Source organism: Salvia splendens, chromosome 3 (assembly GCF_004379255.2).
Source record: "Salvia splendens isolate huo1 chromosome 3, SspV2, whole genome shotgun sequence".
Classification (NCBI taxonomy): Eukaryota; Viridiplantae; Streptophyta; class Magnoliopsida; order Lamiales; family Lamiaceae; genus Salvia; species Salvia splendens.
This window is the reverse complement of record NC_056034.1, coordinates 12713233-12730215: the sequence shown is the minus strand read 5'-3', so window position 1 is coordinate 12730215 and position 16983 is coordinate 12713233. Positions and strand designations below refer to the sequence as shown.

The 16983-nt window shown below is 38.3% G+C and overlaps 2 protein-coding genes across 2 annotated transcripts; one reads left to right on the top strand and one right to left on the bottom strand.

The window, feature by feature from the left end:
• Nucleotides 1–7464: 7464 nt before the first annotated feature.
• LOC121796593 (ethylene-responsive transcription factor ERF084-like) lies at nt 7465–7932 on the top strand. Its single transcript, XM_042195413.1, has one exon. It carries the CDS (start codon nt 7465–7467, stop codon nt 7930–7932), a length of 468 nt encoding a protein of 155 aa, XP_042051347.1.
• Nucleotides 7933–12695: 4763 nt separating this feature from the next.
• On the bottom strand, nt 12696–16351 carry LOC121797271. Its single transcript, XM_042196030.1, has 5 exons — nt 15892–16351; nt 14376–14426; nt 14099–14161; nt 13935–14003; nt 12696–13398 (listed from the first exon to the last, which is right to left on the bottom strand). Exons 1-5 carry the CDS (start codon nt 16207–16209, stop codon nt 13114–13116), a joined length of 786 nt encoding a protein of 261 aa, XP_042051964.1. The 5' UTR covers nt 16210–16351; the 3' UTR covers nt 12696–13113.
• Nucleotides 16352–16983: the final 632 nt, after the last annotated feature.

Below are 16983 nucleotides of genomic sequence, written 5' to 3'. Positions count from 1 at the left end.
CTTTCACTTTTACCATTTTTTGTAGTGATCACCACATTCCACTATATGATTCTGAATCACATTTTATTATAAAACTAACATATAAATATAGGATCCACATGCCACTAATTTTTTCAGCTCACATTTTATTACATTCTTAAAACTCGTGCCGGATCAAATGGTGCCAAATTATTAGGGACCGAGGGAGTAACCTAAAACTAGAACCACGAAATTCAAATTCAACAAAAGCCTTTATAAGAAAATAATATAAATAATCCTAAAACTAGAGCCACGAAATTCAAATTCAACAAAAGCCATTATAAGAATCTAATATAAATAAGATAGATACATCAACATAAATAACCATCAACAATATTACGACTAAACTTAATATAGTTGGTAAATTGTTTTTGCTCCAATTGTGTATTTGGGATTGGATTTTCTATTTTTCGACGCCCGAAACTTTCGCAACCCAACATAACAAAAACAAGCATTAAATCTCCTAGTCCAAAGACTGTTTCTCTTGGGAAACCAACTTTCATATTTTTATCATCGAATTATTTTGTTCTTTTCAATTCTGAAAGAATATTAGTAATAAGTTTATTAGTAGGCACCATTAGGCAATGGTCTTCGTAGACAGACATTCCTTTTTGTTCCATGTGAAATGTTGTTGGTATATTCAAAATTTGGATCAATCCCTTTTTCGCTCCCTCATTGGGAAAGTGCCCAAAACAAGCAAACAATTTTATTTGCATTGCCACATGAAAAGATTGTGGATTTTTTTGTGTTTGGAAGTTTGCAATGAGCTAACTTGTAGTTGTGGTTGACAACATCTTTACCTTTTATATCTCATTTATTCGTTTCTTGGGACTTGACGTAATCAAATAAATGGATATAAATGTGTAAGTAGTTGAAGGTCAATTGCAGTTTATTGAAAAGTTTGTGTTATTCATCTTGGCCAAGAAGACATACTATATTAAAACTTACAAGTGTTAACTGATTTAAATAAATTTTAAATTGTGTTCGAAATTGCAAACAACCAATTACTATATAACTTCATGAGACTTAAGTCTATAAACATCAAAGTATAGGAATTCAAATCGCATCCCTCCCTTTTCATAAGTTACAAGATAAAAAGCGTTCTTTAAATCATGAAGTTAATTTAACTAAATCCTGGCTAGTCTCATAATATTTGAATACAAAATGCTTAATCAAAATTTTTTAATTTGTCTCAGTTGGCTTATCCATGTAAAAAACAATTCTATATAGATGCTCGGAACAATGTTGTTTAATAAATGAGAAAAATACTTATTTTAACAAAACAACGTTATTTCGAGCATCGCTAAAAGATATCATTTTCTATACAAATAAAATAATTAAAAAAACCTAAAACTTCATAATTTCATATTCTTTTTTAAACATTGTACATGTGTGTCATTCACAAAGTGCCCTATTTTTCGCGGACAGAGGGAGTACTAAAATTGATCATAATTGGATTAAATTCCGTAATTTAAATAAATATTATCCCCAAAAAGAATAATAGGCTCATGACTTTTTCAAATTTAATACACTCCATATAGAAAGGGTTATTTTATACAGAATTAAAATTAAAACTAATAAATTTGCGTTCCCAAACAACAAAAATTACAAGCAAAGTTAAGCATCAAAGGTCCCTTCCACTTTCACCCAAAATATATACTACTTTTTTCTGTCCTATTAGAAATGAAACATTTTCCTTTTTGGTCTGTCCCATTAAAAATGAAACGTTTCTAAAAATGGAAATAATACTCTCTCTACTTTTTCTTCTCTCTTCATTAACTCACAAAACAACACTACATAAGATCTTGTGCCGAAAAGTAAATGTTGCATATTTAATAGGACGGAGGGAGTATACGATTGAATTTGGACCCTACTACTGATAGATGATCACAACCGTTGATTATGCCATGCAGAAAACTGCGGATCTTGGTTGTCAGAAACATGGTCTTTACACGGTGGATTTGAGTGGGAGCACGCGGATCCTTGTGTGCACCCAATACCACCGGAACATAGCTCGGAGTAATCATAGCCGTAAGTAAAAGGCATGCATGCAGCCTAACAATCCATTTATTGCCTCATAATTGATGATCCTCCTATTACGGCTGCAGAGCTACAACATTATTAGGAGGATCAATTCATCTTAATCCTATCTATGCTTCATCACGTAAGCTTCATAGTTCGATTTAATCTCACCGTTTTTTTGGCACTAGATTTCTAAAATATGAGATTTATTAATTAAGCATAAAGAGAAAAAATAGAGAGAAACAAGTAAGAGAAAGAATGCTAAAAATGAAATAACTCATTTAACTTAAAACATAATACAGTAGTAAAAAGAATACGAATCACTTAACAAGGAATGAAGGAAGTACAACAATTGGCGTAAAAAATGGCGCAAAAAGTGTAGCACATCGTGCAACATGAGTGTACATGTTAAGCACGGGCGGACCCAAAGTCAAAGGGGAAAGGCTTAAGCCATCAATGAAATAATTTTTTTTTAACTTTTTCTATTAAATTTTTTTGAAATTTAGTCAAATTTATCGTAAGTCATAATATAAAAACCCCTACAAATTATCTGAATTACTCAAAAATATACATCAAAATAAAATTTAGAAATCTCAGCCCCCAATGATAATTATTTCTGCGTCCGTCTTTGATGTTAAGTTGTGGGCGCGCACGCCATAAGCTGATCAACATCACGTCCGTCTTGTCCATTGGATCTTTAAATTGTGAACGTAGGGAGTATATAATAATACTACCTTTATATAATACTCTGTCCGTCATAAGGAAGATGACTCATTTCTTGGACGGCCGGTATAGAATTTTATACAAATTATTTTGTATGTTAAGTGGAAATAGTAAGTAAGAGATAGAATAAAGTAGAGATAAAAATGTTTCTATTTTGTGATAAACCAAAAAGAAAAGTAAGTCATCTTAAGTGAGTCGTGAGGGGTACTTAATATTTATTATAGATACAATTATTACTCTATCTATCAAAATATTTAAATCATAGAAAGCTACCTGATTTATACTGATTTCCAATTTTTGAAAGGTTAGAAATTCTATAATTCATTATATTTATATTTTGCGAGGAATAAATGATGGGAACAATGAAATTTAGTAGGTGATGTAAAACGGAGATAAATATATCCCGTCTGTCATTATGGATTCTGGTCTTGTCCTATTTGATTGGAATATCTTACATTCTCCAAATCTATTCTATATAAATACGGACTAGTATTTGATTTGATATTATAAACGGAGTATATTTTATTTACTAACACACGTCATTTATAGTATTATAAATTATTATTAGCACTACTACTCCCTTTTTAGATTTTTCCATTTTTCCATACCGGTCCTTCCCACAAAATTTGTCTCATTTAGCGAATCTCATATTCCACCAACTTATTCATACTCACATTTTAATATAAAACTAATATTAAAAAGTTGGACTCACATTACCCTAACTTTTTCAACTCATTTTTCATTACATTTCTTAAAACTCGTGTCTAATCAAAGTGAGACAATCTTTGTGAGACAATCTTTGTGGGACGGGGGAGTATAAATTAAGAGCAAATAACCGTTTTGTATATTCCCATCAATTCTATGGATCTAGTTTTGTCGATAATGTAAAAATGCAAATAAACTGGGACTTGAATCACCGATTTATATACGTAAAGTATAGGTGTGTGTAAACTGAAAGACGAAATAACTTTTACTCTAGTTTTGTTGTAGTGTTCCCAAAATGCATAATATAAACAATTCCAACTTTTCATGTTCTATTAAATTTTAATGAAATAGTTGGAAGAATTAAGACTAAGAGTTTTATATCAGAAAACCTTTCTGGATTCAAATTAATCGAATAAACATTATTTTATTCATGATTCGTGATAATTCGCTTTGCAATTTTTGGCTATTTTATAAAATATTTGTATAATTGATTGAAATATTCATGGACTTTTATAAGGCCATCCGCAATGGCGCCTAGCGCACCGCCTAGCCGAGCGCCGGCGCTAGGTGGTCCATTGCAACCGCCCAACCATTTTCGGAATTAAAAACCGTCTAGCGCTCGGCGATTTCGTGGCGCTAGGCGATGTGCTCGGCGATCCGCTCGGCGCTATTGCAGCGTCCGGATCACCTAGCGCATCGCCTAGACGATTTTTTTTCGAAACACTATATATACGCGCTTTTGCGTCATTTTCATTCGCACCACTTGTTTTAACGAGTACTCTCTCTATCTTAATTTCTGTACAAGATCAACACCGAGAAATGGAGAACACCAACGAAGGTACTCCAGTGACGAGCGGGTCTCAAACTCCCCCGGTACCCGTGGGAGGTGGATGGGATCCGATGCCAGGGTACTATAACATGTACCCGTGGCAGGGGATGATGCCCGGGATGGCACCTGGGGGGAGTACGTCGGCGTGGCAGGGGGTACCAGGGATGCAGCCCGGTGTGTAGATGATGCCGGGGTGGGCACCCGGGATGCAGATGATGCCTAGGGGGGACGCCGATGCAGCCCCCGATAGGGGGGTACCGGCGACACAGGGGACACCGTGGGAGGAAAACGTCTATCGCCCCAGTTTTGATTTTTCGACTGCTTCTTCGCACACATCGACCCCAGCTGATTCGCAGTTCACGCAATTTGAGTCTTTCTCCTTAGAGGAGTTGGGGTTCGATATGCTCGGGGTTCCGGAAACTCCCGATCAAATGGGGGGAGCAGTGCGGGGTCGGGGCGACCCAAAGAAGAAGGGCAAGGAGAAGAAGAAGGGCGAGTCGTCGCAGCCGGGTGTGGATAGCCAGGTCCGGAGGAGGTGGACGGACGCGGAGAACGTCGCGCTGTCCAAGGCGTGGGTGAGTGTTTGCGACGATCCTCTCGTTTCGAACAACCAGAGGATCGTCAACTTGTGGGGCAAGATAGCAGTAGCCTACCAGACATTTTGCCCGTAGGGGAGGCCACGCAACGGGGAGGATTGCCGGAAGGGGTGGGACCGAATCAGGGCTGCCGTCTCCCGATTTTCGGGTTTGTACGCCAACGCCCTCCGCATGCAGAGCAGTGGCCAAACGGAGGAAGACTGCAGGAGGATAGCGGAGAAAGCCTTCCCCTAGCCCGGGTTGTATAAGGAGTTCACCTACTGGAACTGCTATCTTGAGCTGAACGACTCCGAGAAGTTCCGAGTAGGTGTCGACGTTGGCTGGCCGAAGAAGCAACGACTTAACTATACCGGTGATTTCCGCGGCAGTAGCGGTGGTTCCCACGACCTCCCTGAGACGGCCCTGGAGGTCCCGACCCCTCGTTCGTTCGCTCGCCGAACTCGCCCGGTTGGGCACAAGCGGGCTAAACAGGAGGCGAGGGGGGTCGCCGAGGGTTCCCAGGAGGTCCAATCGGCATCCCCCCTTGGCCAATCCACAGCAGATCTCAAATTCTTCGCGCGTCAACAAACGCGCGCTTAGATGGTCAAGACGCTGGCCGAATGGCGGGCGGCGGTGGACCCCGTGAAGAAGAGTTTGCTTCAAACATTGCTCATGAGCATGCAGGACGAGTTGGAGGCGGCACGGAGGGAGACCGGCGGGAGTAGAGGCGGCGGCGACGGTGGCGACGGAGGCGGCTGCGATGGTGGCGACGGAGGCGGAGGCGAGGGTGGCGACAGCGACGGAGGAGACGACGACGGAGACGAGGAGTGAATTATTGTACTTTTTTTTAATTATTGTAATTTTTTTAAATTATTGTAATTTTTTTAAATTATTGTACTTTTTTTAAATTATTGTACTTTTTAAAATTTTAATAGTATTATTAATGTTTCCCGTATATGTCTCGTAAATTAAATTCCGTATATTGTGTTATTGTTAATTATTTCATTTTTATATAATTGTTATTATTGATGTGGCTAGGCTATGGTTGGGCTATTTGCTTGTTTTGATGATGTGGCAAGAGGATTTTTAGTGCTGATAATGTGGCAGAAGGAGTTTGTGGCTAGGCTATGGCTGTGGGCTATTGCTGGGCTATTCCTATTGTGGATGGCCTAATGTTAAACATTTGAATGTCACATTATATATATCAGTGATTTTCATATTAAAATTATGTAATTTACTTAAAAATCAACTAGTACTATTATTTAATTTATCATCAACATTAAATTTCATTCTGCCTTTACGTTGTTTCTAACAACCACCACAAAATGTATCTCTGGTTTCTACTACTTATCCTCTTCTTATTTACCTATCGTTCCAGCAATTCCGATGCGGGAAATTACGCAGAATTATTAATACTGATTTGAACTCTCAATATCAAAATCATGGATGTTTCATTGCATGCACGCACGGACGGCACCACATGTGATGCACATGAAGGCATGCACGATGCCTCAATCACGCGAGTTCATGCACTATTTATTTAGGAGTCATTTTTTAAAACTTCTTTGTTCAATTAATTATATAATTGATTGTGAAAATATTAGCACAGTACAAAAACACATATTGATTTTAGTAATACTAGTACTATTTTTGGCCTTTGCCCTTCACATTTCAATAACTTACTCCACTCATCTATTATTATAAAATTAATACTTCTTGTATAAAAGTGGTGTTCATATTCCACTAATTTTTTCTACCATTTTTATATTACAAAGTCAAACTACTTTTTAACATTCCTAGCACCGATGAGAATGAGACTTTTAATAATGGGGATGAAAAGGAGTATATAAAATCCAATAATTAAACATTTTTTTGTTAGTAATAGAAAAACTGTGTATAAAAATTGGTGATTTCCGAAAGTGGTTTATGAACACCCAAACAATACTACCCTCTCTTCTCCATTTGTCATTAGAAGTCCCATTATGCTATTTTAGTTCGTCCGCTATTAGGAGTCCTGTTTAACTTTTAGTACTACTATAAGGGCGTCCACTATGGCACGGGCGCTCGACCGCCGCGCCGCCCCCCCTTCTCGCACAGCCGCCCCACCGCCGCGGCGCCCGCATCCGCCCCGTTTTCACACTATAGGGCGCCGCGGCTATCGCCCCACCCATTCTTCCTCCATTCACCCCAGCCGCGGGCTCGCCCCGAACGCGGCTATCCCGCGTCCGCCACCCCCACCGCCGCGGCGTGTTGTCCGCCCACCTTCCCCACTATAGCCGCCCCGCTTCCGCCCCAAACGCGGCTATAGCCGCGTCCACATTATAGTGGACGCTCTAAATGGTAGCTATGTATGTAGACCCTACTTTTCACTAACTTATTACCCTCACATTTTTTTTTATAAAATTAATACTACTAGTATATAAAAATGGATCTCACATTTCATTTTTTTCACTCATTTTTCTTGGTATTTCTTAAAACTCAGATGCCGAACTCAAATAAGACCCTTAAATGAAGTAGTACCATTAAATAGACAGCGATGTTATGTGAAATGTACACAAAATTGAGAAAACAATGAAACACAGCAGTGTCGAAATGCAAGAAAACGTCCCTTTCTTCCCGAAACAAGAAAACCCTCTTCACCACTTGTACTTCCGTCAAAACCCCCCCGCCCTCGAAGGAATCGCCGTCGTCGTCGGCGAGCGCGTCCTCTTCGGCGCCGCCGCCGATCCGCCGAGGAGCTACAGGGGCGTGCGGAAGCGGCCGTGGGGGCGGTGGTCGGCGGAGATTCGCGACGGCTTAGGGCGGTGCCGCCACTGGCTCGGCACCTTCGACACGGCGGAGGAGGCGGCGCGCGCCTACGACGCCGCCGCGAGGAGGCTGCGTGGGTCCAAGGCGAGGACCAATTTCCACGTTCCTTCCGTCCTCCCGGAGCAGTGTTCGAGCTCTTCGTTTCCGCAGAGGAGGAAGAGGAAGAGGGTAAAGACTGCCTCGGTTGTGACGTCGGCGGCGCACCTGTTTGGGCGGAATCCGGCGGAGGAAGGCGGCGTTAGCTTGGTTTGAAGATGGGTTGATGATCAATTAATGAAATTTGTATATTTAAGTACTACTCCTAGTATGACTTTAATTAGTGTTTTGTTTTGAGTTATTTAGGGTTTTATTGGGGCATGCATCTTGTTACATCCCATTTGCCACCACTAATGTGGAGTATAAAAGCTTTAGTTGTGATTTTCTAGTAGTTAAAACTCATTTTTCATGTGTGTGAAATTTAATGGTGAAATTAACATGAATAAAATAAGGCCTATTGTGGTGGAGCTTGGGGGGCCTTGTATCAACCTCGACTTATGATTCAATTTTAATATCTTGTGACACTGTGTTGTACCATTAAAAGTACTTCAATTTGTATCATCAAAACCTATTCCATGCACTATGGAAACTGGATATTGTCGACGAACAAACAAGGCATTCTTCGCAATTAATTATCAAAACATAATCGGGTATACGCACAAGGCAAACAATACAATGTTAGCTCATCGAGAATACTGACAATTGTGAATTCATCGGTTTAACGACAATATTTGTATGATGCGTGATATTTGTCGGCAATGACTATTACCGACGGCTTTTTAGAATTTCTTCACTATACTCTCATTTTAGTATAGTATGGATACTAAATAGTAGCAGTATGTTGTAAAGCCTAGTATGTACATGTTTCCTTTGTAATTAGGGGACCTCAATTAATAAAAATTATACTAGTACTGTAATTAATAGGACATGACAAACAATAATTGCAACGAATATAAATCAATAGACAACACATAAATTATTTACTCAATTCAACACGAAGTGATTTATATCGATGATTATGTCAAACTAGAAATTTCACTATATCAAATGCAAATCACAACCATAGAGCATATGTATTTACCAAAGCAGTGGACCAGCATTTAGTTATTAGTGTCTGAAACTGATATATATGGAGTACTAACTCATGGGATGGCATTAATGAGTCCAACGAATTAAATGTGAAAGTCTGGCCAACTAATTAATGGAGCATAATTATTCCTCCACCAAAGTATATGTGAAATAAAATAAATCATTTAAGCTTTTAATTAGACAAAATAAGAGTACAATTAATCCAGAAGTTTGTGGTTCCCAATTCAAAAGTTCAAAATCGAAGAGAATAATCGAAACAATGCAGCATGTCAATTGTCAAGAAATTAATTGGAAGACTGAGTAGTTGTCAGCTTATATATAAGTCCAAACTTATTTGTTTCCAACAATTAATTAATGAAAATAAGTGATTAGAAGAACAGATAAAGAGTAGTAACTGAAAAATAAAGCAGATATCAACGCACCTTTTTCACTAATAAACTAGTAGTCCATAATTCTATTCTGCTAAATTGGACATAATTAGTTTCAAGTCAGAAAACTGTAATTAATCAGAACACTATGGTGTAGTCAGATGTATATTCAGTGCAGCAGATTAAATTAAATGATTAACAAGAAAGTAACCCTCTTTTTCATAGGGGATATTCTCTTTTTTAATCTACCCAACCCAAGTCGAAAAGCTGTCACGATATAATTTTTCTCAAGTTTTATGAGAAAAACTGATGTAAACCAATTGTGTCAAACTCAACTACAAATTAAAATCTCATTAATTCTTGATATTCATAGAGATTATGATCATTTGAGTAATGTCAAAGGAGTTTTGAATTGATAGTGGAAGTTATAATTTGTTGTAATATACCTGGACTCCCTCTAACAAGTAACAAGTATCACCACCATTAAAAAACTAAAAAAAATTCCTTTTTTAAAAAAAATTCGTGGAAAATATGAGGAGTATGCATGCAAAATTCGAAACTAAGGGTTAATTTAGTATTTTACGTTTTCATAAAAAAGTTTACAAGTATTTATTAGGGAATGGAGAAAACAACTATTCAAGAAATTGGGAAATGAATTGCAATTCCACCATCCATATGTCCATTGTCAATATACTTACTTTATAGCGGATGACATGAGTTTAATATGTAAAAAATAGAGAGATAGAAAAAATAATCGGAATATATATTAATATTGGAAATTAAGACTCATTTTTTTAAAGTGAAAGACTTACCTAAAGTAGAATGTGATTAATTTTTTGGGAAGATCCAAATGATAAATAAGACTAATGTATTTTTGAACCATGGCCCAATTGGGGAATTATGATTGTTCATCTTTCACTAATTAATTGGAGGAAGCCCTAGAATTGGGCAGAGGCCCGCACTGTTCAAAGAAATGGGCAAGAATTGAAATCTTGGACAATATGTAATTAGATTTGTTTGTGCATTGGGCTCTCCACCAAGAAATGAACTTGATTTTACACATTTACCTCACCTTTCCACCCCATTACCCTCTCTCACTCATCATTTGGGGCTAAATTTGTCAATTCCATTATGTCAAAGTCAGCATTAGGGCGTGAATTGGCCATATCTAGGCCTATTTCTTAAAATTCTAGTGCTTGGTGCATTCTATATAATTATGGAGAGCCCAAGAAATAATGGTTGGCCCGCACTGTTCATACGAAATAGAGCACATTTATTTCCTTTCAAATTTGTAAGATTTGCTATCTGCATCCATTTATGTGAGTAACAGTGTCCTCATATCTGGCAGGCCCAAATCTATAGATAAGAAATAGAGCAAAGTGAACACGCCCTATTTGGCCATATTTAAAATCAAATCTTGTACACTAAACAATGGAGTCTTTAATTTATATATGTTTTAATTCTTCCTCAATTCTTAAAAATGTTAGAATTAGAATTATTCTAAAGTGAACCCTTAATGAATTGGGTTGTTTCTCATAGCATGGTTAGGGAAATAGGGTTGGATATGGGCCCTCAGCCTCTCTGAGTCTCACCTATATTATGACCATTTTGATAAATCTAGTGATCTAGATTTTCTCCATAATTTACAGTTATATGACGTCAACTTTGACCATCATACCCTGCCTATATACATGGCCAGCATTTTTTATTCACCAAATCTAAAATGAATTCATAATCATGATACATATAATTTGTAACGCCACCAAATAAATTACTATTGAATAACTAGAGTTCTATATCATCTATCAACTGTAACACTGTGTGGGGGCTAGTCACTGATTTACATAATTACTATTGTTGTATTATTATACATTTTATATTATACTTTGTTCAAGATTTAATGAATTGATATTTAAATAGTTAAGTGTAGAAGGTAAAGTATGAGAGAGGAAAAAGTAGAGGAGTGAAAAGAATAAAGTAGGTGGAAAATAAAGTAAGAGAGAATTTTTTGCTTAAAATAGAAATGGCACACTTATGGTGGGACATTCCAAAAAGTAATATGACTCACTTAGACTATGTTTATCAGCAACCACTTAACTCAACCCAACCATCTATTTTTTCAGTATTTAATTAGTTTATATCTCCTCCACATCATCTTTCACATTATCAATATTGATCCAATCCAACCATACATTTTTTGATGGTTTATCAATGACCACCCAACCACACAATTATATATTTATTTTTATTATTTTTTATAATAATACTATTACATGAAATATTACTATTACATAATAAATGACAAACTAATAAAAAATATATGAAATTATACTAAAGAAAAAGGAAAAGATGAAATTTTTGTATATATAAAACTATAACAAATGTGGTCTCTATTTATAGAGAATGAAAAATTATAAATTTTAATATAATTTTTATAATTTTTTAACATAACATATAAAATATATAATTTTATAAAAACAAAATATCAACCAATGAAATTATGCCATGTGGCACAACTTCATTGGCTTAATTAATCAAAGAATGACATGGGCAACCAAGTGGTTGGAGGTTTTTTTTTTTTTTAAGGAGGATCGACAATGGTTCCCCATATACCCCCGAAGTGACTCGGACCCCCCGGCCTAACGGTCGGAGGTGAAGCGTCTTACCACCAAGCTGCGCTTCGTTGTCGAGATGGGAAGGAACGAGTCAGCCAACCTTTCCCCAAGCACGGGTCCAGACCAGTTAACCTATCAACCCAATCAAGGGGACGTCGTTAACCTATCTCTCCCAGCACCTGGGTCCAGGCCAGGACTCAAGAACCCCCCAGGGGAAATTAATCCCCAAGATGCGCCTCCCAGGGGTCGAACTCGTGACCTCTAGGATGACGCGGTATCCTTACCTCCCTCATCAACCTCCTTGCCTTCCTCCTCAACCACTTGACCTCTAGGATGACGCGGTATCCTTGCCTCCCTCCTAAACCCTCCTCAACCACTTGAGCTAAACCCTAAACCTAGTGGTTGGAGGTTGCCCACCATGTGAACCACGGTTGAAGAGAGAGGGAGACCTTCAATTACAATTTTTTCTTTTTTTAATTGCGTAATAACATGGAGGTCGGCCTCCATCCACCGATAAACTTGGTCTTATGGTGGGACGGATAAAGTACCAGTAGTTACTATACTTTGTTTTTTCGGGTGAATATTTATAAAATAACTCAAATCTAATTTAGTCCTTAATCCTGGTCAAAGGGGCCAAAACATTTTCGATTTTGCATGTTTAGAGATGAATTGACTTTGATTTGGAAAATGACAAATGTAATAGTAGTTTTTTGAATTTATGAAAAGGATGAAATATCAGTGTAATCAATAGTTATATAGAAAGGTGACAACATATAAATACTGCAACTAATATACTCTGTTTTTTTTTGTGTGTGTGGGGTGGAGGGGGGAGGGGGTTCTGAGTATAAAATATTTTTGATAATCACATCTCAGGAACACTTGCTTGAAAATGGAGTAACAAACCTCATATATTGAATAAACTGGTGCAATAATTAAAATCAAAATACATACCAAATTAAATGAGCCTTCTATCTGTCACTCATATTTGCTTTGAAGAAATAACACACATATATCTCTTACACAAGATAGTTTACATTATCACCTATAAAAATCTCCAGAAAATACAAGGTAAGAAAAATATATATATATTTAACTTCAGCTAACACGTTAGGATTTCCAATCTAGTCCACTCCACTGGTAATAACTAAACAAAAAAGAATGGATCCCAACACCACTGGCAGTTCATCAGGCCGTGTAGGAGGTAGCTCGTTCTACTATATAACTATAGTATACTATGTTCTGAAAGAGGTTAGTCTTTATCAAGTATAGGTATCATTCGCCGCACCTGTTCTGCCTTAGTCGAGAACAGGTGCAGCGTTGATGGTCTAGCTAGCTGATACCATAACTGTAGCACTGCAGCAGGGCTCATCGAATGGAATGTTAAGATCAGGGAGGATGAACTTCGAATCAGACTCTTCATCTGCATTCCCATTGCTATGAGCATTTGTCGCAAACAATTCTAGGACATTGCTGCCTGAGACAACTGGCATCGTGAGACTAGTAGTTGTAGAAGTCGTAGTAGGATCACGAGCTGTTGATTCCATTTGAAGTTGACCAGAAACGGATTCCTCAGGTGCGGATGTTGATTCTGGAGAAGGCTGCAGATCAATCTGTACAGAAGAGAATGTTATTGTTGAAGATAATTGAAAGCAACATAAAGATCTTCAAAGTGTCATAAGGAAATCAAACTACCCAGAAAAACCTTTTCAATTTCTCATCGAACTCCAAGTAAAATGTTAAGTAATTTTGGGCAACTTTTATGACTACAACCCGTGATATAATCGAAAAGCCTTATATAGCTGTGTTGCTAACTAGAAGGCTTCAAAGATCTATGCAACAGAAGAAGACACAAATATAAAGAGCAGTGCTAGGTAAGACTTCGAAATTAAAATATTTTGCCACAAGATTCAAATCAGTGATTTCAAAGTTACTGGTTTTTAAAACACGAACGAAGTCATGTCAGATCAGAAAAGGCCACAACATAGAGGATGGCAGTAGGTTGGAAAGTCAAATAACAAGTGTTTCAAATTCTGTTGAAGATGAGGAGTGTTAAGGTCAAAAGCATAGAAAACACAGCAAACTATTTATATAAACTCAATAGAATGCATATGAAAATCTAAAAGAAGATTGCGTATGCACTAATTACCTTCATCCGCTTTAATTTCTCATGTGTAGCCCTTTCTCTCTCCAAATTCATTCGCAAGGCTGACATTTCCTGAGGAGGAAAGGACATCGGTAATGATAAGAAGTTATGGACTAATAGCCGCAAAATTCGTTAGTACTGTCTAGTAGATGAAATATGGAATATACCCTTTTTAGCTCTCTTCTTTCCTTCAGCAGTGAGCTCTCTTCATCTTTGAGCTCTGCCAAAGTCTGAAATACACAAAAGTGGAACACATTAGCTTGGCTCATGCTAGATGTTAATTAACACAAATTATATTTGACTATTATTCTAGATAACTTTAAAAATTCACTCCTTAAACATTTGCAAGTCCCAAATCCATTTCAAAAGAAAATTCGTAGTATTCACAATGATATCGCACACAGAAACGAATTTAACAGACTACCATTCCCTAAAGAGATTCACCTTCTTCTTTCTTGACCTCTTGGAGTTGGTCTTTTCACCATCCACATTATTCTGCAGCAGAAAATTAGAACAGAACAGAGTCAGTCATATTCGACATCGACGACCACATACTTGATTCAAATTTGCAGTCGTAATAATCCCTAAAAACATATATATATCCACACAAATCTTAATAAGGATTCAACAAAAACCAACTCCACAACAAATAGTATTAATTAGTTGAAGAAGTTGATGTGGCAACCGAAACACTTTCCTACAATTGGCATTTTCAAACCCCTTCATCAACACATTATTTTATTCCTCTGAAAAAATTCAACCTTTCTTGAAGTAACAAAACAGATGGATTATTTAATTACAGTAACAGCAACAACCCACGCTAACCCACTGTCATGCAAGAAAATTACACCCAAATCTAAACAACTCCTTTCAACTTTCCACTCGATTAAATTACAATCCCCAATTACTCTACACACCTCTTTAGAAAGAAATGGTGGTGACGAAGCAGTCACATTCCATAGTCCATCTTAACTAATTTTTGTCCTACTCACACAATGAAAACCCCACAGCTAGTCTATCCCCCACCCTCCCCCCACCCCACCAGCGTGTCCGTGTATGCATGTCGGATTTAGATTGAGAGAGAGAGACGAATACTAGGCAGTACAGCTTGCTTATATGTGCCTCGGAGTTCACGCGAAGTGTTGTTGACAGATGGCATTTCATGGTTGGCGGAAAAGGACAAGGAGATGTGGGCGCAGAACAACCCCACCACACGGGATCCCTCCCTCCCCCCTTATTAATTAATCACTAATTAAACCACCACTCGTTACGCTCCACCAAACCCACACCCCACCCCTTCGACAGGGCACTCCTCCACCTCCCCAAACTACCCCTCCTTTTAAACCATCTACAAAAATATTCCATTCGAGAAATTTGGTAAAAATCAGATAATTGGCCGAGATAATGACGAAGCTGCCCCTAAAATCGATGGATATTTCGGTCAATTGAGATGTGGCCACAAGGAGCACAAAATAGGGTTGGGCGAGGTGGGAAAAAAACGTGATAAGAGTCCTCCACTCTCGTGTGCCGCTTCTGACCAATATATGCGTTGAAACAAAGTCAAGAGCTATTTTATTCCTTTTTTTTATTTTTTCACAAAATCTAGAAACAAAATTTCAAAATTGCAGAAGACGGAGGGGCGTGGCGGAGCATCACGGCGCCAGAATCAGATCGGCGATGTGACGCTGAACTCCTCCGATTCAGATTCCGTCCATGCAGGCGAGGAGGGTATTATTGTCACTTCGATACCGAAAAACCGTTTCGAAAAATTAAATATACTCTGTTTTTAGAAAAAGTGAGCAGAAGGAAGAAGAATCACACGCCGACGCCGGCCATCAATGTGCGGAATCCGATCCGAATTCAGAACGCATCCAGAAAACTAAATATCCGTACGTGTACGTGTGTATAAGATGGATACACACGTAAACAGTGAGAAACACACACACACATATACAGATACCTTAGATCTCGTTGAGGCGGAGGGATTGAAGGCTATAGGCCGGGTAGACTCATCGGAGCGGCCGCTGAAGGAGGTGGTGGCATCGCTCCACGTCAGCGGAGTGGTAGGGCTGGCTCTGTGGCCGCGGCCGGGTTTCCTCGGCTTGTTGTTGACAGGCGTCGCCGCTTTTGACCTCCGCTGACGCACGGTCCATTCCAGACGGAACGCAGCCGGCTTCGGCGGCGGAAGCGGAGAGCGGTGCAGGCGCACGAGGAGCTCGGCGACCATCGCGGCGTCTGTGATGGCGGCGTTGACCCAGTCCTCGTCGGCACCACCCATCGGTATTGTTGTTGTTCAGTTTTAGAGAGAGAGAGAGAAGGGTTTATGTGTGGGAAGGTATGAAAAGGGGAGCTGGAATGGTGGTGTGTTGGCAAAGAAATGTTGGAGTGCTGTGAGTTAGGAATTATTTATAGTTACAATAATAAATGGGAGACTGTCTCTTATACATACAATATCTGTATATCTATATTTGTGTGTGGTGAAGACAAGTCCGTGTGTTGTGTGCGCGTGTAAATGGGTTCGTTATTTATTTTAGTTTAAATTTGCAGGAGTAATATTTTGGATTGAAATTGATAAGGGATGGGATGGGGTGGGGCCCATCGAAAAGATGTGGCATGAAAACCACACTTGTACATTTGTAGTACTTGTATAAGTATGGTTCATTTTTTCACATATGAGGTTATTCTTGGTATTTCGCACTCGATTTAGGTCAATCCTCTATTCAAACGCGAGTATTGATTTATTTATGAGCTTTTAGTTCTAGAATTAATTTTGTATTATTGGTTTAATATTGAATACTACCCTAATTTTATAGCCTTTGAACGTATACTAGATCTAACTCCGGATCTACAAAACATAGCACGTGGTGCATAAAGGTTTTCGCCGGTGTGCACTACGAACGATCTTCACAAATAATGGATGGTGGACGAATAACGAAAGTGAACCTCATTTACCAAAAGTTAGAGTGTAACTGTTAATAATTTATCATCTTAGAATAGTATTAAAAATCAAGTTTGTGCTAGAACCATCTCAACTACAATTATTAAAATGAAA